This window comes from Oncorhynchus gorbuscha, linkage group LG10, assembly GCF_021184085.1.
Source record: "Oncorhynchus gorbuscha isolate QuinsamMale2020 ecotype Even-year linkage group LG10, OgorEven_v1.0, whole genome shotgun sequence".
NCBI lineage: Eukaryota > Metazoa > Chordata > Actinopteri > Salmoniformes > Salmonidae > Oncorhynchus > Oncorhynchus gorbuscha.
The window spans coordinates 3,158,777-3,184,559 of NC_060182.1; the positions used below are offsets into that span (position 1 = coordinate 3,158,777).

General features: G+C 49.7%; 1 protein-coding gene across 4 annotated transcripts in view; it reads right to left on the reverse strand.

The window, feature by feature from the left end:
• LOC124045454 (membrane-associated guanylate kinase, WW and PDZ domain-containing protein 3-like) overlaps positions 1 to 25,783 on the reverse strand; it is a 108,605-nt gene that overhangs the window by 40,884 nt on the left and 41,938 nt on the right. For all 4 annotated transcript variants that reach the window (XM_046364756.1, XM_046364755.1, XM_046364754.1 and 1 more), the window contains 4 exons: positions 21,000 to 21,116; positions 13,743 to 13,862; positions 12,122 to 12,295; positions 706 to 886 (listed from right to left, as the gene is read on the reverse strand). In XM_046364756.1, coding sequence (XP_046220712.1) covers positions 706 to 886; positions 12,122 to 12,295; positions 13,743 to 13,862; positions 21,000 to 21,116 — 592 coding nt within the window. The remainder of the gene's footprint in view (positions 1 to 705; positions 887 to 12,121; positions 12,296 to 13,742; positions 13,863 to 20,999; positions 21,117 to 25,783) is intronic.

Sequence of the window (25,783 nt, forward strand, 5' to 3'; positions counted from 1 at the left end):
TCATTATCACCACCAACCTAATCATCATAAGCTCTACACTCTCCAACCACTCTATGGAGTAAAGTTATATTCTCTCCTCTCTCTATGTAGTAAAGTTCTCCTCTCTCTCCTCTCTATCCTATCTCTCCTCTCTCTATGTAGTAAAGCTCTCCTCTCTCTCCTCTCTATGTAGTAAAGCTCTCCTCTCTCTCCTCTCTATGTAGTAAAACTCTCCTCTCTCTCCTCTCTCTCCTCTCTATGTAGTAAAGCTCTCCTCTCTCTCTCCTCTCTCTCCTCTCTCTCCTATCTCTCCTCTCTCTATGTAGTAAAGCTCTCCTCTCTCTCCTCTCTCTATGTAGTAAAGCTCTCCTCTCTCTCCTCTCTCTCTCTCCTCTCTCTAATGTAGTAAAGCTCTCCTCTCTCTCTCTCCTCTCTCTAATGTAGTAAAGCTCTCCTCTCTCTCTCTCTCCTCTCTCTATGTAGTAAAGCTCTCCTCTCTCTCTCTCCTGTCTCTCCTCTCTCTCTCTCTCTCTCTAATGTAGTAAAGCTCTCCTCTCTCTCCTCTCTCTCTTTCCTCTCTCTCCTCTCTCTCCTCTCTCTAATGTAGTAAAACTCTCCTCTCTCTCCTCTCTCTCTCTCTCTCTTTCCTCTCTCTCCTCTCTCTCCTCTCTCTAATGTAGTAAAGCTCTCCTCTCTCTCCTCTCTCTCTCTCCTGTCTCTACTCACTCTATGTAGTAAGCCTCTCCTGAGTTACTGAAGGCCAGCTCCCAGTTCTCTGGCAGTGTCACTCCTCCTCGTGTGGCGATGCCGCTCCCTCCGTTCTCCTCTCCGACGCCATCCCTGCCTTCCCACGATTGGCTAAGAGATTTGGCTGTGGGCGGGGCACTGCTGGCACCTACTGACCCCGCTGCCAAGACAAAACACACACACACACACACACACACACACACACACACACACACACACACACACACACACACACACACACACACACACACACACACACACACACACACACACAGCCTTGAAATATCCTTTTAACTCTGGCCGCTGTAAGCTCCAATCAAGGGCCCAGATGTAAACAGATGTCTGTCTTTAGTCAATGTTTATCCCAAATTTCAGCCTATTCCCAAATTAGGGGAATACTTTTAATCAGATCCCTATGGGTCCTAAATAGTACACTACTTTTAACCAGATCCCTATGGGTCCTGTATAGTGCACTACATTTAACCAGAGTCCTATGGGTCCTGGTGAAAAGTAGTGCACTACATCTAATCAGAGTCCTATGGGTCCTGTATAGTGCACTACATTTAACCAGAGCCCTATGGGTCCTGTATAGTGCACTACATTTAACCAGAGTCCTATGGGTCCTGTATAGTGCACTACATTTAACCAGAGCCCTATGGGTCCTGGTCTAAAGTAGTGCACTATATCTAATCAGAGCCCTATGGGTCCTGGTCTAAAGTAGTGCACTATATCTAATCAGAGCCCTATGGGTCCTGTATAGTGCACTACATTTAACCAGAGCCCTATGGGTCCTGTATAGTGCACTACATTTAACCAGAGTCCTATGGGTCCTGTATAGTGCACTACATTTAACCAGAGTCCTATGGGTCCTGGTGAAAAGTAGTGCACTACATCTAATCAGAGTCCTATGGGTCCTGTATAGTGCACTACATTTAACCAGAGCCCTATGGGTCCTGTATAGTGCACTACATTTAACCAGAGTCCTATGGGTCCTGTATAGTGCACTACATTTAACCAGAGCCCTATGGGTCCTGTATAGTGCACTACATTTAACCAGAGTCCTATGGGTCCTGTATAGTGCACTACATTTAACCAGAGCCCTATGGGTCCTGGTCTAAAGTAGTGCACTATATCTAATCAGAGCCCTATGGGTCCTGGTCTAAAGTAGTGCACTATATCTAATCAGAGCCCTATGGGTCCTGGTTTAAAGTAGTGCACTACATCTAATCAGAGCCCTATGGGTCCTGGTCTAAAGTAGTGCACTATATCTAATCAGAGCCCTATGGGTCCTGGTCTAAAGTAGTGCACTACATCTAATCAGAGTCCTATGGGTCCTGGTCTAAAGTAGTGCACTACATCTAATCAGAGCCCTATGGATCCTGGTCTAAAGTAGTGCACTACATCTAATCAGAGCCCTATGGATCCTGGTCTAAAGTAGTGCACTACATCTAATCAGAGTCCTATGGGTCCTGTATAGTGCACTACATCTAATCAGAGCCCTATGGGTCCTGGTCTAAAGTAGTGCACTACATCTAATCAGAGTCCTATGGGTCCTGTATAGTGCACTATATCTAATCAGAGCCCTATGGGTCCTGGTCTAAAGTAGTGCACTATATCTAATCAGAGCCCTATGGGTCCTGGTCTAAAGTAGTGCACTATATCTAATCAGAGCCCTATGGGTCCTGGTTTAAAGTAGTGCACTACATCTAATCAGAGCCCTATGGGTCCTGGTCTAAAGTAGTGCACTACATCTAATCAGAGCCCTATGGATCCTGGTCTAAAGTAGTGCACTACATTTAATCAGAGCCCTATGGGTCCTGGTTTAAAGTAGTGCACTACATCTAATCAGAGCCCTATGGGTCCTGGTCTAAAGTAGTGCACTACATTTAATCAGAGCCCTATGGGTCCTGGTTTAAAGTAGTGCACTACATTTAATCAGAGCCCTATGGGTCCTGGTCTAAAGTAGTGCACTACATTTAATCAGAGCCCTATGGGTCCTGGTTTAAAGTAGTGCACTACATCTAATCAGAGCCCTATGGGTCCTGGTCTAAAGTAGTGCACTACATCTAATCAGAGTCCTATGGGTCCTGTATAGTGCACTACATTTAACCAGAGCCCTATGGGTCCTGGTCTAAAGTAGTGCACTATATCTAATCAGAGCCCTATGGGTCCTGGTCTAAAGTAGTGCACTATATCTAATCAGAGCCCTATGGGTCCTGGTCTAAAGTAGTGCACTATATCTAATCAGAGCCCTATGGGTCCTGGTCTAAAGTAGTGCACTATATCTAATCAGAGCCCTATGGGTCCTGGTTTAAAGTAGTGCACTACATCTAATCAGAGCCCTATGGGTCCTGGTCTAAAGTAGTGCACTACATCTAATCAGAGCCCTATGGGTCCTGGTCTAAAGTAGTGCACTACATCTAATCAGAGCCCTATGGGTCCTGGTTTAAAGTAGTGCACTACATCTAATCAGAGCCCTATGGGTCCTGGTCTAAAGTAGTGCACTACATCTAATCAGAGTCCTATGGGTCCTGTATAGTGCACTACATTTAATCAGAGCCCTATGGGTCCTGGTTTAAAGTAGTGCACTACATCTAATCAGAGCCCTATGGGTCCTGGTCTAAAGTAGTACACTACATCTAATCAGAGCCCTATGGATCCTGGTCTAAAGTAGTGCACTACATAGGGAACAGGCTGACATTTGTAACATAGGCTCAGTCCTTATCCGAAGGATAGATCCCTTCCCATGTCTCAACTCTGCTCTTGGTCTGAATATCACATCCTCAGTGTCCTGTTCACGACGAAGAGGAGAGAGAGAGAAGAAGAGGAGCGTAGGAACCCGAACCTGTCTAATAAACTATGTTTATGTTCGGTCACTGTTTCAGATTATTTTTGCTGCTCGCCTACTGAACATGATTTCGGCGTCGTGAGTTCCTTTAAGATTTTTCTTCAAAGACAGAATTTCAGACATTGTCAGGAAGACGGGCAGGGACTCTGTTGTCCTGACTTTAGGAGGAATCTTGCCAACGGTAGTCCATATAGGATAGCCTAGTGGTTAGAGCGTTGGACTAGTCACCGAAAGGTTGCAAGATCGAATCCCCGAGCTGACAAGGTACAAATCTGTTGTTCTGCATCTGAACAAGGCAATTAACCCACTGTTCCCAGGGTGTAATTGAAAATAAGAATCTGTTCTTAACTAGTTAAATAAATAAAGTTAAATAAAATAATAAATAAAAATATGACCAATGCCTGGATTAGGACCTCCTTCCTGTGTGTGGAAAAGTCATACTCTATGGATGTTCTGCTTCCTGTGTGAGGTATGGTTGTTGTTTGCACAGTTCTGTTTGCACAGAACGACAGGGTGTTGTCCAGGGTCACGCCAAGTTTCTTTGCACACTGGGAGGGGGACACTGTGTAGTTGTCAACCGAGATTGAGTGGTCTTGGACTGGGCAGGCCTTCCCTGGGTGGAAGAGCAGCTCCTTTTTGTTGAGCTTGAGGTGGTGAGATATGTGACAGGCACACAGAGATGCATAGGAGAGACCATGTGAGGATATGACCAGTGACTTAGTCTATAAAGAGGAGAGGAGAGCGGGACGCCAGTGACAATACGTGGTACAGATACTATCCACGCCACCAGGAGTGTGCTGAGTCTGAGACACCCAGCGCTGAGAGGGTGGAGAGGAGGATCTGATAGAGTCTGAGACACCCAGCCCTGAGAGGGCGGAGAGGAGGATCTGATAGAGCCTGAGACACCCAGCCCTGAGAGGGTGGAGGCTGAGACACCCAGCCCTGAGAGGGTGGAGAGGAGGATCTGATAGCTGAGACACCCAGCCCTGAGAGGGCGGAGAGGAGGATCTGATAGCTGAGACACCCAGCCCTGAGAGGGCGGAGAGGAGGATCTGATAGAGCCTGAGACACCCAGCCCTGAGAGGGTGGAGAGGAGGATCTGATAGAGCCTGAGACACCCAGCCCTGAGAGGGTGGAGGCTGAGACACCCAGCCCTGAGAGGGTGGAGAGGAGGATCTGATAGAGCCTGAGACACCCAGCCCTGAGAGGGTGGAGAGGAGGATCTGATAGAGCCTGAGACACCCAGCCCTGAGAGGGTGGAGGCTGAGACGCCCAGCCCTGAGAGGGTGGAGCCTGAGACACCCAGCCCTGAGAGGGTGGAGAGGAGGATCTGATAGAGCCTGAGACACCCAGCCCTGAGAGGGTGGAGCCTGAGACGCCCAGCCCTGAGAGGGTGGAGCCTGAGACACCCAGCCCTGAGAGGGTGGAGAGGAGGATCTGATAGAGCCTGAGACACCCAGCCCTGAGAGGGTGGAGCCTGAGACACCCAGCCCTGAGAGGGTGGAGGCTGAGACGCCCAGCCCTGAGAGGGTGGAGCCTGAGACACCCAGCCCTGAGAGGGTGGAGAGGAGGATCTGATAGAGCCTGAGACACTCAGCCCTGAGAGGGTGGAGCCTGAGACACCCAGCCCTGAGAGGGTGGAGCCTGAGACACCCAGCCCTGAGAGGGTGGAGAGGAGGAACTGATAGAGTCTGAGACACCCAGCCCTGAGAGGGTGGAGAGGAGGAACTGATAGAGTCTGAGACACCCAGCCCTGAGAGGGTGGAGAGGAGGATCTGATAGAGTCTGATACACCCAGCCCTGAGAGGGTGGAGAGGAGGATCTGATAGAGTCTGAGACACCCAGCCCTGAGAGGGTGGAGCCTGAGACACCCAGCCCTGAGAGGGTGGAGCCTGAGACACCCAGCCCTGAGAGGGTGGAGCCTGAGACACCCAGCCCTGAGAGGGTGGAGCCTGAGACACCCAACCCTGAGAGGGTGGAGCCTGAGACGCCCAGCCCTGAGAGGGTGGAGAGGAGGATCTGATAGAGTCTGAGACGCCCAGCCCTGAGAGGGTGGAGAGGAGGATCTGATAGAGTCTGAGACACCCAGCCCTGAGAGGGTGGAGAGGAGGATCTGATAGAGCCTGAGACACCCAGCCCTGAGAGGGTGGAGAGAAGGATCTGATAGAGTCTGAGACACCCAGCCCTGAGAGGGTGGAGAGAAGGATCTGATAGAGTCTGAGACACCCAGCCCTGAGAGGGTGGAGAGAAGGATCTGATAGAGCCTGAGACACCCAGCCCTGAGAGAGTGGAGAGGAGGATCTGATAGAGTCTGAAACACCCAGCCCTGAGAGGGTGGAGAGGAGGATCTGATAGAGTCTGAGACGCCCAGCCCTGAGAGGGTGGAGAGGAGGATCTGATAGAGTCTGAGACACCCAGCCCTGAGAGGGTGGAGAGGAGGATCTGATAGAGCCTGAGACACCCAGCCCTGAGAGGGTGGAGAGAAGGATCTGATAGAGTCTGAGACACCCAGCCCTGAGAGGGTGGAGAGAAGGATCTGATAGAGTCTGAGACACCCAGCCCTGAGAGGGTGGAGAGAAGGATCTGATAGAGCCTGAGACACCCAGCCCTGAGAGAGTGGAGAGGAGGATCTGATAGAGTCTGAAACACCCAGCCCTGAGAGGGTGGAGAGAAGGATCTGATAGAGCCTGAGACACCCAGCCCTGAGAGAGTGGAGAGGAGGATCTGATAGAGTCTGAGACACCCAGCCCTGAGAGGGTGGAGAGAAGGATCTGATAGAGTCTGAGACACCCAGCCCTGAGAGGGTGGAGAGAAGGATCTGATAGAGCCTGAGACACCCAGCCCTGAGAGGGTGGAGAGGAGGATCTGATAGAGTCTGAAACACCCAGCCCTGAGAGGGTGGAGAGGAGGATCTGATAGAGTCTGAGACGCCCAGCCCTGAGAGGGTGGAGAGGAGGATCTGATAGAGTCTGAGACACACAGCCCTGAGAGAGTGGAGAGGAGGATCTGATAGAGCCTGAGACGCCCAGCCCTGAGAGGGTGGAGAGGAGGATCTGATAGAGCCTGAGACACCCAGCCCTCAGAGGGTGGAGAGGAGGATCTGATAGAGCCTGAGACGCTCAGCCCTGAGAGGGTGGAGAGGAGGATCTGATAGAGCCTGACACCCAGCCCTGAGAGGGTGGAGAGGAGGATCTGATAGAGCCTGAGACACTCAGCCCTGAGAGGGTGGAGAGGAATGATCTGATCGAGTCTGAGACACCCAGCCCTGAGAGGGTGGAGAGGAGGTTCTGATAGAGCCTGACACTCAGCCCTGAGAGGGTGGAGAGGAGGACCTGATGGTTCACGGTTTTGAAGACTGCGGATAGATCTAGGAGGATGAGAACAGAGGAGAGAGAGTCAGATTTGGTAGAGCGGAGATCCTCTGTGACACAGAGAAGAGCAGTCTTGGTTGAATGACCCGTCTTGAAGACTGACTGGTTAGGGTCCAGAAGATCATTCTGAGACAGATCGTGAGAAGGTTTGTCAGAGAGAGCACGCCGAAGTGTTTTGGAAATCAAAGAAAGGTTGTTTTTGATGTCAGCGGGCTCGAGGAAGGGAGCGACCCTGGTCAACTTGAAGTCAGAGGGGACTCAGCCTGGGGTCAGGGATGAGTTGATGAGGGAAGTGAAGAACGGGAGAGGGTCTCCAGAGATGGTCTGGAGAAGGGAGGAGGGGATGGGGTCGAGTGGGCAGGTTGTTGGGCGGCCGGACATCACTATTTGCTGGATTTATTCTGGAGAGAGAGGCGTAGGGTAGTTCTGTGTGAGTGGGACCAGTGGGTTCAGTAGGCTGAGTGAATGAGGAGATTTAGATAGAAAACGTCTTTAGCAGTAGATACAGAGGAATCAAATCAAATCAAATCAAATCAAATTTTATTTGTCACATACACATGGTTAGCAGATGTTAATGCGAGTGTAGCGAAATGCTTGTGCTTCTAGTTCCGACAATGCAGTGATAACCAACAAGTAATCTAACTAACAATTCCAAAAAAAACTACTGTCTTATACACAGTGTAAGGGGATAAGGAACATGTACATAAGGATATATGAATGAGTGATGGTACAGAGCAGCATACAGTAGATGGTATCGAGTACAGTATATACATATGAGATGAGTGTGTAGACAAAGTAAACAAAGTGGCATAGTTAAAGTGGCTAGTGATACATGTGTTACATAAGGATGCAGTCGATGATGTAGAGTACAGTATATACATATGCATATGAGATTAATAATGTAGGGTAAGTAACATTATATAAGGTAGCATTGTTTAAAGTGGCTAGTGATATATTTACATCATTTCCCATCAATTCCCATCATTAAAATGGCTGGAGTTGGGTCAGTGTCAATGACAGTGTGTTGGCAGCAGCCACTCAGTGTTAGTGGTGGCTGTTTAACAGTCTGATGGCCTTGAGATAGAAGCTGTTTTTCAGTCTCTCGGTCCCAGCTTTGATGCACCTGTACTGACCTCGCCTTCTGGATGATAGCGGGGTGAACAGGCAGTGGTTCGGGTGGTTGATGTCCTTGATGATCTTTATGGCCTTCCTGTAACAACGGGTGGTGTAGGTGTCCTGGAGGGCAGGTAGTTTGCCCCCGGTGATGCGTTGTGCAGTCCTCACTACCCTCTGGAGAGCCTTACGGTTGAGGGCGGAGCAGTTGCCGTACCAGGCGGTGATACAGCCCGCCAGGATGCTCTCGATTGTGCATCTGTAGAAGTTTGTGAGTGCTTTTGGTGACAAGCCGAATTTCTTCAGCCTCCTGAGGTTGAATAGGCGCTGCTGCGCCTTCTTCACGACGCTGTCAGTGTGAGTGGACCAATTCAGTTTGTCTGTGATGTGTATGCCGAGGAACTTAAAACTAGCTACCCTCTCCACTACTGTTCCATCGATGTGGATAGGGGGTGTTCCCTCTGCTGTTTCCTGAAGTCCACAATCATCTCCTTAGTTTTGTTGACGTTGAGTGTGAGGTTATTTTCCTGACACCACACTCCGAGGGCCCTCACCTCCTCCCTGTAGGCCGTCTCGTCGTTGTTGGTAATCAAGCCTACCACTGTTGTGTCGTCCGCAAACTTGATGATTGAGTTGGAGGCGTGCGTGGCCACGCAGTCGTGGGTGAACAGGGAGTACAGGAGAGGGCTCAGAACGCACCCTTGTGGGGCCCCCGTGTTGAGGATCAGCGGGGAGGAGATGTTGTTGCCTACCCTCACCACCTGGGGGCGGCCCGTCAGGAAGTCCAGTACCCAGTTGCACAGGGCGGGGTCGAGACCCAGGGTCTCGAGCTTGATGACGAGCTTGGAGGGTACTATGGTGTTGAATGCCGAGCTGTAGTCGATGAACAGCATTCTCACATAGGTATTCCTCTTGTCCAGGTGGGTTAGGGCAGTGTGCAGTGTGGTTGAGATTGCATCGTCTGTGGACCTATTTGGGCGGTAAGCAAATTGGAGTGGGTCTAGGGTGTCAGGTAGGGTGGAGGTGATATGGTCCTTGACTAGTCTCTCAAAGCACTTCATGATGACGGAAGTGAGTGCTACGGGGCGGTAGTCGTTTAGCTCAGTTACCTTAGCTTTCTTGGGAACAGGAACAATGGTGGCCCTCTTGAAGCATGTGGGAACAGCAGACTGGTATAGGGATTGATTGAATATGTCCGTAAACACACCGGCCAGCTGGTCTGCGCATGCTCTGAGGGCGCGGCTGGGGATGCCGTCTGGGCCTGCAGCCTTGCGAGGGTTAACACGTTTAAATGTCTTACTCACCTCAGCTGCAGTGAAGGAGAGACCGCATGTTTCCGTTGCAGGCCGTGTCAGTGGCACTGTATTGTCCTCAAAGCGGGCAAAAAGTTATTTAATCTGCCTGGGAGCAAGACATCCTGGTCCGTGACTGGGCTGGATTTCATCTTGTAGTCCGTGATTGACTGTAGACCCTGCCACATGCCTCTTGTGTCTGAGCCATTGAATTGAGATTCCACTTTGTCTCTGTACTGACGCTTAGCTTGTTTAATAGCCTTACGGAGGGAATAGCTGCACTGTTTGTATTCAGTCATGTTGCCAGACACCTTGCCCTGATTAAAAGCAGTGGTTCGCGCTTTCAGTTTCACGCGAATGCTGCCATCAATCCACGGTTTCTGGTTAGGGAATGTTTTTATCATTGCTATGGGAACGACATCTCCGACGCACGTTCTAATGAACTCGCACACCGAATCAGCGTATTCGTCAATATTCCCATCTGACGCAATACGAAACATGTCCCAGTCCACGTGATGGAAGCAGTCTTGGAGTGTAGAGTCAGCTTGGTCTGACCAGCGTTGGACAGACCTCAGCGTGGGAGCCTCTTGTTTTAATTTCTGCCTGTAGGCAGGGATCAGCAAAATGGAGTCGTGGTCAGCTTTCCCGAAAGGGGGGCGGGGCAGGGCCTTATATGCGTCGCGGAAGTTAGAGTAACAATGATCCAAGGTTTTACCACCCCTGGTTGCGCAATCGATATGTTGATAAAATTTAGGAGTCTTGTTTTCAGATTGGCTTTGTTAAAATCCCCAGCTACAATGAATGCAGCCTCCGGATAAATGTTTTCCAGTTTGCAAAGAGTTAAATAAAGTTCGTTCAGAGCCATCGATGTGTCTGCTTGGGGGGATATATACGGCTGTGATTATAATCGAAGAGAATTCTCTTGGAAGATAATGCGGTCTACATTTGATTGTGAGGAATTCTAAATCAGGTGAACAGAAGGATTTGAGTTCCTGTATGTTTCCTTCATCACACCATGTCCCGTTAGTCATGAGGCATACGCCCCCTCCACTCTTCTTACCAGATAGATGTTTGTTTCTGTCGGCGAGATGCGTGGAGAAACCCGTTGGCTGCACCGCCCTGGATAGCGTTTTCCCAGTAAGCCATGTCTCCGTAAAGCAAAGAACGTTGCAGTCTCTGATGTCCCTCTGGAATGCCACCCTTGCTCGGATTTCATCAACCTTGTTGTCGAGAGACTGGACATTGGCAAGAAGAATGCTGGGAAGTGGTGCGCGATGTGCCCTTTTTCGGAGTCTGACCAGAACACCGCCGCGTTTCCCTCTTTTTCGGAGTCGTTTCCTTGGGTCGCTGCATGCGATCCATTCCGTTGTCCTGTTTGTAAGGCAGAACACAGGATCCGCGTCGCGGAAAACATATTCTTGGTCGTACTGATGGTGAGTTGACGCTGATCTTATATTCAGTAGTTCTTCTCGACTGTATGTAATGAAACCTAAGATGACCTGGGGTACTAATGTAAGAAATAACACGTAAAAAAACAAAAAACTGCATAGTTTCCTAGGAACGCGAAGCGAGGCGGCCATCTCAGTCGGCGCCGGAAGTACAGGAGGGAGAGAGGAGGGAGAGAGGAGGGAGTGAAGAGGGATTGAGGAGGGAGAGAGGAGGGAGAGAGGAGGGAGAGAGGAGGGAGAGAGGAGGGATTAGGAGGGAGAGAGGAGGGAGAGAGGAGGGAGAGAGGAGGGAGAGAGGAGGGAGTGAAGAGGGATTAGGAGGGAGAGAGGAGGGAGAGAGGAGGGAGAGAGGAGGGAGAGAGGAGGGATTAGGAGGGAGAGAGGAGGGAGAGAGGAGGGAGAGAGGAGGGAGTGGAAGGTGGAGCTGGCCGGATCCTACACTACATTTAACCAGATCCCTATGGGTCTTGTATAGTGCACTACTTTTAACCAGAGCCCTATGGGTTCTGTATAGTGCACTGCTTTTAACCAGAGCCCTATGGGTTCTGTATAGTGCACTACTTTTAACCAGAGCCCTATGGGTCCTGTATAGTGCACTACTTTTAACCAGAGCCCAGACAGAGAGAGACAGAGATAGAGAGAGAGAGAGAGAGAGAGAGAGAGAGAGAGAGAGAGAGAGAGAGAGAGAGAGAGAGAGACAGACAGACAGAGAGAGACAGAGAGAGACAGAGACAGAGAGAGAGAGCCAGAGCCCAGACAGAAAGAGACAGAGACAGAGAGAGAGACAGAGAGAGACAGAGAGAGAGACAGAGAGAGACAGAGACAGAGAGAGACAGAGACAGAGAGAGAGAGAGTGAAACCTCCGGTGGTGCATGACCATCTGGGTAGGGGCTGAGTGGCTAGGGTTGGAGGAGAGATGGAGAGACAAGGAAACAAAGTAGTGATCAGAAATAGAGGGCGGATGCAGTGAGATTAGTGGGAGAACAGCCTCTAGTGAAGATGGAGTCAAGCATAATGCCTGGCAGAGGGATAGGACTGGGAAAAGGTGAGGTTAAAAGGGGCCAGAGGCCAGGAGGTTAAAGTGTCAAGCTCATTGAGGAACTCTCCAAGGACACCTGGTGGGAAATAGATGACAACAATGTTAAGCTTGGGGAGCAAACTGGGATAGAAAACACACACATACTTGTTACAGCAATGAAAGAGCGAAAAGAGATCATCAGAAGATAACTAAAGTCTGGTGATTGTTCTCAGTGTCTCGTCTGTGATGGATGTCTCGATGTTCAGGCTAACACACCGTTTATAGACAGCTGTATGTGACTATACCTGACAGACCAGAGTCTTCCTCACTGTTCTCTCCCTCCTCCACAGCCTTCTCCAGGTTGCTAAGCGACTTGCTGCGCGTCCTGAAGTTCCGGAGCACGTTCCGGTGTTCCTGGTACGTGATTGGTGGGCTGTCTGGGCCAATGTGGACTGGGCGGGGCGTCCCGTAGTAGTTACCTGATTGGAGGAGGAGGTACAGAGGAGGAACAATCTGTTAATCAAATAACACGAGAAATGCTGAGCATCAAGAGACTCCCCCTTCAAGCTAATGAGCAGTCATTCTGACTGAAACATTCTAACAGTGTATTTAATGAGCAGTCATTCTGACTGAAACATTCTAACAGTGTATCTAATGAGCAGTCATTCTGACTGAAACATTCTAACAGTGTAGCTAATGAGCAGTCATTCTGACTGAAACATTCTAACAGTGTAGCTAATGAGCAGTCATTCTGACTGAAACATTCTAACAGTGTAGCTAATGAGCAGTCATTCTGGCTGAAACATTCTAACAGTGTATCTAATGAGCAGTCATTCTGGCTGAAACATTCTAACAGTGTATCTAATGAGCAGTCATTCTGGCTGAAACATTCTAACGGTGTATCTAATGAGTAGTCATTCTGGCTGAAACATTCTAACAGTGTATCTAATGAGCAGTCATTCTGACTGAAACATTCTAACAGTGTATCTAATGAGCAGTCATTCTGACTGAAACATTCTAACGGTGTAGCTAATGAGCAGTCATTCTGACTGAAACATTCTAACAGTGTAGCTAATGAGCAGTCATTCTGACTGAAACATTCTAACAGTGTATCTAATGAGCAGTCATTCTGACTGAAACATTCTAACAGTGTATCTAATGAGCAGTCATTCTGACTGAAACATTCTAACAGTGTATCTAATGAGCAGTCATTCTGGCTGAAACATTCTAACAGTGTATCTAATGAGCAGTCATTCTGGCTGAAACATTCTAACAGTGTATCTAATGAGCAGTCATTCTGGCTGAAACATTCTAACAGTGTATCTAATGAGCAGTCATTCTGACTGAAACATTCTGACAGTGTATCTAATGAGCAGTCATTCTGACTGAAACATTCTAACAGTGTATCTAATGAGCAGTCATTCTGACTGAAACATTCTGACAGTGTATCTAATGAGCAGTCATTCTGGCTGAAACATTCTAACAGTGTATCTAATGAGCAGTCATTCTGACTGAAACATTCTAACAGTGTATCTAAGTTTTCAATCAATTTGATTTGTGGAGAGCCTTTGTTTCATATATATCATATATATATCATATATATGCCATTTAGCAGACGCTTTTATCCAAAGCGACTTACAGTCATGACAAATAAAAAATTAAATACCTCAAATTAAATACACACGGCCAAATTAGGAAAATATCAGTAGCCTAAATATCATTATTAGCACCACGCATGCTTGATAGTAAAGTAATGCTCCCTATTTCTCAATGCATTTTAGCGCAAAAGGTAGCTAAACACTCGAGCAAAATCAAAAAGTTTGGTGAATGACTTTTACCAGCATTTAACCCCCCCCCACCACAAACACTCTACCACTGACCAATAAACACACACACTCCACCACTGACCAATAAACACACTCTTACCTTTGAACTTGCCACTCTCCAATAGGGCCCCAGACTCATCCAGGGAAAAGAACTCTTCTATGGAGACAAAATTGTAGTCCACTCCTGATATCTCCTCGTGGCGAGGAGGCCTGGTCGTACCTGGAGATAGGAGGATAAGGGAAGTTTATAGTGGGCCACACACACACTAGTCAAGCAGAGACTTGTTTACAATGGGAATATACTGTGTTAGTGTAAACAAGCCTCCATCTAGTATAAATGTACATGACCTTAGAAGACATATCTTTATTTTCTGAGGCACACCTGAAACTATTCTCAACCAGCAGCAGACAGAGGTAAGCATGTGTAAATGGGCAGGAGTGTAACGATGTTCGCTGAGAGTCGTCAGTCTGTAAAGATGTTCGCTGAGGGTCGTCAGTCTGTAAAGATGTTCGCTGAGAGTCATCAGTCTGTAACGATGTTCGCTGAGGGTCGTCAGTCTGTAACGAGCATGCCCTGAGCATGCCCTGAGCCTGTCCTGACCCTGACCCTGAGCATGCCCTGAGCCTGCCCTGACCCTGCCCTGACCCTGAGCCTGCCCTGACCCTGAGCATGCCCTGAGCCTGTCCTGACCCTGAGCCTGACCCTGAGCCTGTCCTGACCCTAACCCTGAGCCTGCCCTGACCCTGAGCATGCCCTGAGCCTGTCCTGACCCTGCGCCTGACCCTGAGCCTGTCCTGACCCTGACCCGGAGCCTGCCCTGACCGTGAGCATGCCCTGAGCCTGCCCTGAGCCTGCCCTGACCCTGAGCATGCCCTGAGCCTGTCCTGACCCTGAGCCTGACCCCGAGCCTGTCCTGACCCTGGCCCTGAGCCTGCCCTGACCCTGAGCCTGCCCTGACCCTGCCCTGACCCTGAGCCTGCCCTGAACCTGAGCATGCCCTGAGCCTGCCCTGACCCTGAGCATGTCCTGACCCTGAGCATGTCCTGACCCTGCCCTGACCCTGAGCCTGCCCTGACCCTGAGCATGCCCTGAGCCTGTCCTGACCCTGAGCCTGAGCCTGCCCTGACCCTGAGCCTGCCCTGACCCTGAGCATGTCCTGACCCTGCCCTGACCCTGAGCCTGCCCTGACCCTGAGCATGCCCTGAGCCTGCCCTGACCCTGAGCCTGCCCTGACCCTGAGCATGCCCTGAGCCTGCCCTGACCCTGAGCATGCCCTGTGCCTGCCCTGACCCTGAGCTTGCCCTGACCCTGAGCCTGCCCTGACCCTGCCCTGACCCTGAGCATGCCCTGAGCCTGCCCTGACCCCGAGCATGCCCTGAGCCTGCCCTGACCCTGAGCATGCCCTGAGCCTGCCCTGAGCCTGCCCTGACCCTGAGCATGCCCTGAGCCTGCCCTGACCCTGAGCATGCCCTGAGCCTGCCCTGACCCTGAGCCTGAGCCTGCCCTGACCCTGAGCATGCCCTGAGCCTGTCCTGACCCTGAGCCTGACCCTGAGCCTGACCCTGAGCCTGCCCTGACCCTGAGCATGCCCTGAGCCTGCCCTGAGCCTGCCCTGACCCTGAGCATACCCTGAGCCTGTCCTGACCCTGAGCCTGACCCTGAGCCTGTCCTGACCCTGGCCCTGAGCCTGCCCTGACCCTGCCCTGACCCTGAGCCTGCCCTGACCCTGCCCTGACCCTGAGCCTGTCCTGACCCTGGCCCTGAGCCTGAGCATGAACTGAGCCTGCCCTGACCCTGAGCATGCCCTGAGCCTGTCCTGACCCTGAGCCTGACCCCGAGCCTGTCCTGACCCTGAGCCTGCCCTGAACCTGAGCCTGCCCTGACCCTGAGCCTGCCCTGACCCTGCCCTGACCCTGAGCCTGCCCTGACCCTGAGCCTGCCCTGAACCTGAGCCTGCCCTGACCCTGAGCCTGCCCTGACCCTGCCCTGACCCTGAGCCTGCCCTGACCCTGAGCCTGCCCTGACCCTGAGCATGCCCTGAGCCTGCCCTGACCCTGCCCTGACCCTGAGCCTGCCCTGACCCTGCCCTGACCCTGAGCCTGTCCTGACCCTGGCCCTGAGCCTGCCCTGACCCTGCCCTGACCCTGAGCCTGCCCTGAACCTGAGCATGCCCTGAGCCTGTCCTGACCCTGAGCCTGACCCCGAGCCTGTCCTGACCCTGGCCCTGAGCCTGCCCTGACCCTGAGCCTGCCCTGACCCTGAGCATGAACTGAGCCTGCCCTGACCCTGAGCCTGAGCATGCCCTGAGCCTGTCCTGACCCTGACCCTGACCCTGAGCCTGCCCTGACCCTGACCCTGAGCCTGCCCTGACCCTGAGCCTGCCCTGACCCTGAGCATGAACTGAGCCTGCCCTGACCCTGAGCATGCCCTGAGCCTGTCCTGACCCTGAGCCTGCCCTGACCCTGAGCATGCCCTGAGCCTGTCCTGACCCTGAGCATGCCCTGAGCCTGCCCTGACCCTGAGCCTGCCCTGACCCTGAGCCTGCCCTGACCCTGAGCATGCCCTGAGCCTGCCCTGACCCTGAGGAGCATGCCCTGAGCCTGCCCTGACCTTGAGCATGCCCTGAGCCTGTCCTGACCCTGAGCATGCCCTGAGCCTGTCCTGACCCTGAGCCTGAGCCTGCCCTGACCCTGACCCTGCCCTGACCCTGACCCTGCCCTGACCCTGAGCCTGCCCTGACCCTGAGCATGCCCTGAGCCTGTCCTGACCCTGAGCCTGCCCTGACCCTGAGCACGCCCTGAGCCTGTCCTGACCCTGAGCCTGCCCTGACCCTGAGCATGCCCTGAGCCTGTCCTGACCCTGAGCATGCCCTGACCCTGAGCCTGCCCTGACCCTGAGCCTGTCTTGACCCTGAGCCTGTCCTGACCCTGAGCCTGCCCTGACCCTGAGCCTGCCCTGACCCTGAGCCTGTCCTGACCCTGAGCCTGCCCTGACCCTGAGCCTGTCCTGACCCTGAGCCTGCCCTGACCCTGAGCCTGTCTTGACCCTGAGCCTGTCCTGACCCTGAGCCTGCCCTGACCCTGAGCCTGTCCTGACCCTGAGCCTGCCCTGACCCTGAGCCTGCCCTGACCCTGAGCCTGCCCTGACCCTGAGCCTGTCCTGACCCTGAGCCTGCCCTGACCCTGAGCCTGTCCTGACCCTGAGCCTGCCCTGACCCTGAGCCTGTCCTGACCCTGAGCCTGTCCTGACCCTGAGCCTGCCCTGACCCTGAGCCTGTCCTGACCCTGAGCCTGTCCTGACCCTGAGCCTGTCCTGACCCTGAGCCTGCCCTGAACTTGAGGTCCGAACAAAGTTTACATTCTGGAGAAGGTATAAAAGATCGGTGAAGATTCCAGCTACAAACTGGTCCGTTTGTCACAACTTGGGGAAGCTCATGGGAGACGGTGTGGCCACATTACCATAACGCTGTTTATATAGTAGCCTCAGATATGAGTTTTACATCTAATTGTTGTATAAGATGAATGAGTGAGGATGATACTGTTTGTCAAATTGTGTAATGTGATTTTGGACTGTTTAATGAAGGAAACTCCAAGTTCTCATTTAGTTCTCAAGTTCTCATTTACAACTGCGACCTGGCCAAGATAAAGCTTAGCAGTGCTACATAAACAACAACACAGAGTTACACATGGGATAAACAAGAGTACAGTCAATAACACAATAGAAAAAAAGAAAGTCTATATACAGTGTGTGCAAATGGCTTGAGGAGGTAAGGCAATAAATAGGCCATAGTAGCGAAGTAATTACAATTTGGCAAATTAACACTGGAGTGATAGATGAGCAGATGATGATGTGCAAGTAGAAATATTGGTGTGCAAAAGAGCAGAAAAGTAAATAAAAACAATATGGGGATGAGGTAGGTAGATTGGGTGGGCTATTTACAGATGGACTATGTACAGGTGCAGCGATCGGTTAGTTGCTCAGATAGCTGATGTTTAAAGTTAGTGATTGAATTATAAGTCTACGGCTTCAGAGATGTTTTTTCGTTCCAGTCACTGGCAGCAGAGAACTGCAAGGAAAGGCGGCCAAATGAGGTGTTGGCTTTGGGGATGACCAGTGAGATACACCTGCTGGAGCGCGTGCTACGGGTGGGTGTTGTTATCGTGACCAGTGAACTGAGATAAGGCGGAGCTTTACCTAGCATGGACTTATAGATGACCTGGAGCCAGTGGGTCTGGCGACGAATATGTAGCGAGGGCCAGCCGACTAGAGCATACAGGTCACAGTGGTGGGTGGTATAAGTGGCTTTGGTGACAAAACGGATGGCACTGTGATAGACTGTATCCAGTTTGCTGAGTAGAGTGTTGGAGGCTATTTTGTAAATGACATCGCCGAAGTCGAGGATCGGTAGGATCGTCCGTTTTAAGAGGGTATGTTTGGCGGCGTGAGTGAAGGAGGCTTTGTTGCTAAATAGGAAGCTGATTCTAGATTTAATTTTGGATTGGAGATGTTTAATATGAGTCTGGAAGGAGAGTTTACAGTCTAACCAGACACCTAGGTATTTGTAATTGTCCATATATTCTAAGTCAGAACCGTCCAGAGTAGTGATGCTAGTTGGGCGGGCGGGTACGGGCAGCGAACGCGTTATATACTCTGGTATAAACATCAAACTGCATCCAAACTCTGAAAGTGACAGGTAGAATAGTGGTTGACATGGAGAAATGAGGCTGGAGGAGGTTTTAATAGGGGAACAAATCTGAGTTCCTATTCCCATAAGGAACCTGGGTGCCATAAGGCTCTGGTCTAAAGTAGTGCACTATATATAGGGAATAGGGTGCCATACGGCCCTGGTCTAATGTAGTGCACTATACAGGGAATAGGGTGCCATTTGGGATGCAGACGAACAACAAGCAACGGTCTGTCAAGATGAATCATTTTACTGGCCCGACGCTTGACGGCAGTTACCATAGCAACAGTGTAAGTGCTTCTCTCGCCCGTTTAGTAACTGAACTTTTCCCTTTTCATTTAGTTTCATCTTGTTTTTGAGCGGGAGCAGCAGTCACCTGGCAGCTCTCTCTCCGTCAATTGCTACAAGGTTTGGTTTCCTATGCAATCATCTGTGATTGAGTACATCTGATTATAAGTGCATGAGTATATAAAAATGTGTTTTGGTAAGTGTTTGTGTGCGTGACTGCTTGATGGGGGGGTGAGAGAGAGATGAGATAGACAGGAACACAGAGAGAGATGAGAGATGAGAGAGACAGGAACAGAGAGAGAGACGAGAGAGACAGGAACACAGAGAGAGAGATGAGAGAGACAGGAACACAGAGAGAGACGAGAGAGACAGGAACAGAGAGAGAGAGATGAGAGAGACAGGAACACAGAGAGAGAGATGAGATAGACAGGAACACAGAGAGAGAGATGAGAGAGACAGGAACACAGAGAGAGACGAGAGAGACAGGAACAGAGAGAGAGAGATGAGAGAGACAGGAACACAGAGAGAGACGAGAGAGACAGGAACAGAGAGAGAGAGATGAGAGAGACAGGAACACAGAGAGAGAGATGAGTGAGACAGGAACACAGAGAGAGATGAGAGATGAGAGAGACAGGAACACAGAGAGAGACGAGATAGACAGGAACACAGAGAGAGAGATGAGAGAGACAGGAACAGAGAGAGAGATGAGAGAGACAGGAACACAGAGAGAGAGATGAGTGAGACAGGAACACAGAGAGAGAGATGAGTGAGACAGGAACACAGAGAGAGAGATGAGTGAGACAGGAACACAGAGAGAGACGAGAGAGACGGGAACAGAGAGAGAGAGATGAGTGAGACAGGAACACAGAGAGAGAGATGAGTGAGACAGGAACACAGAGAGAGAGATGAGTGAGACAGGAACAGAGAGAGAGACGAGAAAGACAGGAACACAGAGAGAGAGATGAGTGAGACAGGAACAGAGAGAGAGAGATGAGTGAGACAGGAACAGAGAGAGATGAGTGAGACAGGAACAGAGAGAGATGAGAGAGACAGGAACACAGAGAGAGATGAGAGATGAGAGAGACAGGAACACAGAGAGAGATGAGTGAGACAGGAACACAGAGAGAGATGAGAGATGAGAGAGACAGGAACACAGAGAGAGAGACGAGAGAGACAGGAACAGAGAGAGAGAGATGAGAGAGACAGGAACACAGAGAGAGACGAGAGAGACAGGAACAGAGAGAGAGAGATGAGAGAGACAGGAACACAGAGAGAGACGAGAGACAGGAACACAGAGAGAGACGAGAGAGACAGGAACACAGAGAGAGATGAGAGACAGGAACACAGAGAGAGAGATGAGAGAGACAGGAACAGAGAGAGAGAGATGAGTGAGACAGGAACAGAGAGAGAGACGAGAGAGACAGGAACACAGAGAGAGAGATGAGTGAGACAGGAACACAGAGAGAGAGATGAGTGAGACAGGAACACAGAGAGAGAGATGAGTGAGACAGGAACACAGAGAGAGACGAGAGAGACAGGAACAGAGAGAGAGAGATGAGAGAGACAGGAACACAGAGAGAGAGATGAGAGAGACAGGAACACAGAGAGAGAGATGAGTGAGACAGGAACAGAGAGAGAGACGAGAGAGACAGGAACACAGAGAGAGAGATGAGTGAGACAGGAACACAGAGAGAGAGACGAGAAAGACAGGAACACAGAGAGAGAGATGAGTGAGACAGGAACAGAGAGAGAGAGATGAGTGAGACAGGAACAGAGAGAGATGAGTGAGACAGGAACAGAGAGAGATGAGAGAGACAGGAACACAGAGAGAGATGAGAGATGAGAGAGACAGGAACACAGAGAGAGATGAGTGAGACAGGAACACAGAGAGAGAGATGAGTGAGACAGGAACACAGAGAGAGACGAGAGACAGGAACACAGAGAGAGATGAGAGATGAGTGAGACAGGAACACAGAGAGAGAGATGAGAGAGACAGGAACACAGAGAGAGAGAGATGAGAGAGAGACAGGAACAGAGAGAGAGAGATGAGAGAGACAGGAACACAGAGAGAGACGAGAGACAGGAACACAGAGAGAGACGAGAGAGACAGGAACAGAGAGAGATGAGAGAGACAGGAACACAGAGAGAGACGAGAGAGACAGGAACAGAGAGAGATGAGAGAGACAGGAACACAGAGAGAGATGAGAGAGACAGGAACAGAGAGAGATGAGAGAGACAGGAACACAGAGAGAGACGAGAGACAGGAACACAGAGAGAGAGATGGGAGAGAGAGATGTTGTGAGAGATGTGTGCCTGTGTGTGTGTGTGTGTCTGCGTATGTGTGTGTGTGTAGTTATAGTTATAGTTATCACATTGCTACTCACAGGGGACGGCTCTGAGGTACAGATTCTCCCTGATCACCTGCTGGAGTTGGCTGTCCATGGATCCTGGAGTGAAACACTTGCTCAGGTACAGCCTCAGGTCCTTACACAGAGTAGAGCCTGTACGAGAGAGACATGTTATCAGAGTAGAGCCTGTACTAGAGAGACAGGACATACTGTATGTTATCAGAGTAGAGCCTGTACGAGAGAGACATGTTATCAGAGTAGAGCCTGTACTAGAGAGAGACATGTTATCAGAGTAGAGCCTGTACGAGAGAGACAGGACATACTGTATGTTATCAGAGTAGAGCCTGTACGAGAGAGAGACATGTTATCAGAGTAGAGCCTGTACGAGAGAGACGGGACATACTGTATGTTATCAGAGTAGAGCCTGTACGAGAGAGACATGTTATCAGAGTAGAGCCTGTACTAGAGAGACAGGACATACTGTATGTTATCAGAGTAGAGCCTGTACTAGAGAGAGACAGGACATACTGTATGTTATCAGAGTAGAGCCTGTACTAGAGAGACAGGACATACTGTATGTTATCAGAGTAGAGCCTGTACTAGAGAGACAGGACATACTGTATGTTATCAGAGTAGAGCCTGTACTAGAGAGAGACAGGACATACTGTATGTTATCAGAGTAGAGCCTGTACTAGAGAGAGACATGTTATCAGAGTAGAGCCTGTACTAGAGAGAGACATGTTATCAGAGTAGAGCCTGTACTAGAGAGAGACATGTTATCAGAGTAGAGCCTGTACTAGAGAGAGACATGTTATCAGAGTAGAGCCTGTACGAGAGAGACAGGACATACTGTATGTTATCAGAGTAGAGCCTGTACTAGAGAGAGACATGTTATCAGAGTAGAGCCTGTACTAGAGAGACATGTTATCAGAGTAGAGCCTGTACTAGAGAGACAGGACATACTGTATGTTATCAGAGTAGAGCCTGTACTAGAGAGAGACATGTTATCAGAGTAGAGCCTGTACTAGAGAGAGACATGTTATCAGAGTAGAGCCTGTACTAGAGAGAGACATGTTATCAGAGTAGAGCCTGTACGAGAGAGACAGGACATACTGTATGTTATCAGAGTAGAGCCTGTACTAGAGAGAGACATGTTATCAGAGTAGAGCCTGTACTAGAGAGACATGTTATCAGAGTAGAGCCTGTACTAGAGAGACAGGACATACTGTATGTTATCAGAGTAGAGCCTGTACTAGAGAGACAGGACATACTGTATGTTATCAGAGTAGAGCCTGTACTAGAGAGACAGGACATACTGTATGTTATCAGAGTAGAGCCTGTACTAGAGAGACAGGACATACTGTATGTTATCAGAGTAGAGCCTGTACTAGAGAGAGACATGTTATCAGAGTAGAGCCTGTACGAGAGACAGGACATACTGTATGTTATCAGAGTAGAGCCTGTACTAGAGAGACAGGACATACTGTATGTTATCAGAGTAGAGCCTGTACTAGAGAGACAGGACATACTGTATGTTATCAGAGTAGAGCCTGTACTAGAGAGAGACATGTTATCAGAGTAGAGCCTGTACTAGAGAGACAGGACATACTGTATGTTATCAGAGTAGAGCCTGTACGAGAGACAGGACATACTGTATGTTATCAGAGTAGAGCCTGTACTAGAGAGAGACATGTTATCAGAGTAGAGCCTGTACTAGAGAGACAGGACATACTGTATGTTATCAGAGTAGAGCCTGTACGAGAGACATGTTATCAGAGTAGAGCCTGTACTAGAGAGACATGTTATCAGAGTAGAGCCTGTACGAGAGAGACAGGACATACTGTATGTTATCAGAGTAGAGCCTGTACTAGAGAGAGACATGTTATCAGAGTAGAGCCTGTACTAGAGAGACATGTTATCAGAGTAGAGCCTGTACTAGAGAGACAGGACATACTGTATGTTATCAGAGTAGAGCCTGTACTAGAGAGAGACATGTTATCAGAGTAGAGCCTGTACTAGAGAGACAGGACATACTGTATGTTATCAGAGTAGAGCCTGTACTAGAGAGAGACATGTTATCAGAGTAGAGCCTGTACTAGAGAGAGACATGTTATCAGAGTAGAGCCTGTACGAGAGAGACAGGACATACTGTATGTTATCAGAGTAGAGCCTGTACTAGAGAGAGACATGTTATCAGAGTAGAGCCTGTACTAGAGAGACATGTTATCAGAGTAGAGCCTGTACTAGAGAGACAGGACATACTGTATGTTATCAGAGTAGAGCCTGTACTAGAGAGACATGTTATCAGAGTAGAGCCTGTACTAGAGAGACAGGACATACTGTATGTTATCAGAGTAGAGCCTGTACGAGAGAGACATGACATGAGTTAAGTGTGTCCGTCACCTCTAACAGATCTCCACCCAGTGACGAGCTGTAGTTAAGGACATAACCAGAGATGTTGTGAAGGAGCCATTTAAGGCATTACGGTCACAGTGGTGCGGCCTACACCTCTGTGGTGACCGGTGACCTCTTTATACTGCCTATACCTCTGTGGTGACCTCTTTATGCTGCCTACACCTCTGTGGTGACCTCTTTATGCTGCCTACACCTCTGTGGTGACCTCTTTATACTGCCTATACCTCTGTGGTGACCTCTTTATACTGCCTACACCTCTGTGGTGACCTCTTTATACTGCCTATACCTCTGTGGTGACCGGTGACCTCTTTATGCTGCCTACACTACTGTGGTGACCTCTTTATGCTGCCTACACTACTGTGGTGACCTCTTTATGCTGCCTATACCTCTGTGGTGACCTCTTTATGCTGCCTACACTACTGTGGTGACCTCTTTATGCTGCCTACACTACTGTGGTGACCTCTTTATGCTGCCTACACTACTGTGGTGACCTCTTTATACTGCCTACACTGCTGTGGTGACCGTTGACCTCTTTATGCTGCCTACACCTCTGTGGTGACCTCTTTATGCTGCCTATACCTCTGTGGTGACCTCTTTATGCTGCCTATACCTCTGTGGTGACCTCTTTATGCCATAACATAACAAAATCTCTCTCAATTCAATTCGCTTTATTGGCATGACGTAATAATGTACATATTGCCAAAGATTATTTTGGATATTTACAATTTGATAATAATAAGAATCAAAATGGTCAACAGGACAACAGTAACAACGGTAACCAAGGGTCAAAATAACCAACACATAACAGTAACAACAATAACCAAGGGTCAAAATAACCAACACATAACAGTAACAACAATAACCAAGGGTCAAAATAACCAACACATAACAGTAACAACGGTAACCAAGGGTCTAAATAACCAACACATAACAATAACAACGGTAACCAAGGGTCTAAATAACCAACACATAACAGTAACAATGGTAACCAAGGGTCAAAATAACCAACACATAACAGTAACAATGGTAACCAAGGGTCAAAATAACCAACACATAACAGTAACAACAATAACCAAGGGTCAAAATAACCAACACATAACAGTAACAACAATAACCAAGGGTCAAAATAACCAACACATAACAATATCAATAAGTATACAGTAGAGGACATGTGCAGGTTGATTGGTCATACAGTAGATGACATGTGCAGGTTGATTGGTCATACAGTAGAGGACATGTGCAGGTTGATTGGTCATACAGTAGAGGACATGTGCAGGTTGATTGGTCATACAGTAGAGGACATGTGCAGGTTGATTGGTCATACAGTAGAGGACATGTGCAGGTTGATTGGTCATACAGTAGAGGACATGTGCAGGTTGATTGGTCATACAGTAGAGGACATGTGCAGGTTGATTGGTCATACAGTAGAGGACATGTGCAGGTTGATTGGTCATACAGTAGAGGACATGTGCAGGTTGATTGGTCATACAGTAGAGGACATGTGCAGGTTGATTGGTCATACAGTAGAGGACATGTGCAGGTTGATTGGTCATATAGTAGAGGACATGTGCAGGTGGATTGGTCATACAGTAGAGGACATGTGCAGGTTGATTGGTCTGTCAGACACTGTCCCTCATCTTATGGCAGGCAGAAATGTAGTGCGCTGCCAACCCACAGCTCTCTGCGTCCTCCCCCAACAGGACGGGTAGCCTGTCCTCATCAGAGAGGTCTTTGATGTAGTGGTCTGCCAACCCACAGCTCTCTGCGTCCTCCCCCAACAGGACGGGTAGCCTGTCCTCATCAGAGAGGTCTTTGATGTAGTGGTCTGCCAACCCACAGCTCTCTGCACCCACCCCCAACAGGACGGGTAGCCTATCCTCATCAGAGAGGTCTTTGATGTAGTGATCTGCCAACCCACAGCTCTCTGCACCCTCCCCCAACAGGACGGGTAGCCTATCCTCATCAGAGAGGTCTTTGATGTAGTGGTCTGCCAACCCACAGCTCTCTGCACCCACCCCCAACAGGACGGGTAGCCTATCCTCATCAGAGAGGTCTCTCTGCGTCCTCCCCCAACAGGACGGGTAGCCTATCCTCATCAGAGAGGTCTCTCTGCATCCTCCCCCAACAGGACAGGTAGCCTATCCTCATCAGAGAGGTCTCTCTGCGTCCTCCCCCAACAGGACAGGTAGCCTATCCTCATCAGAGAGGTCTCTCTGCGTCCTCCCCCAACAGGACAGGTAGCCTATCCTCATCAGAGAGGTCTCTCTGCGTCCTCCCCCAACAGGACAGGTAGCCTATCCTCATCAGAGAGGTCTTTGAAACCTTGAATAAGGGTTTCACATTTGGTGAAATGACACTCTCTAATTGTTTTATATTTTTGTCATTTTGTCAGGAAATGCAGCTCC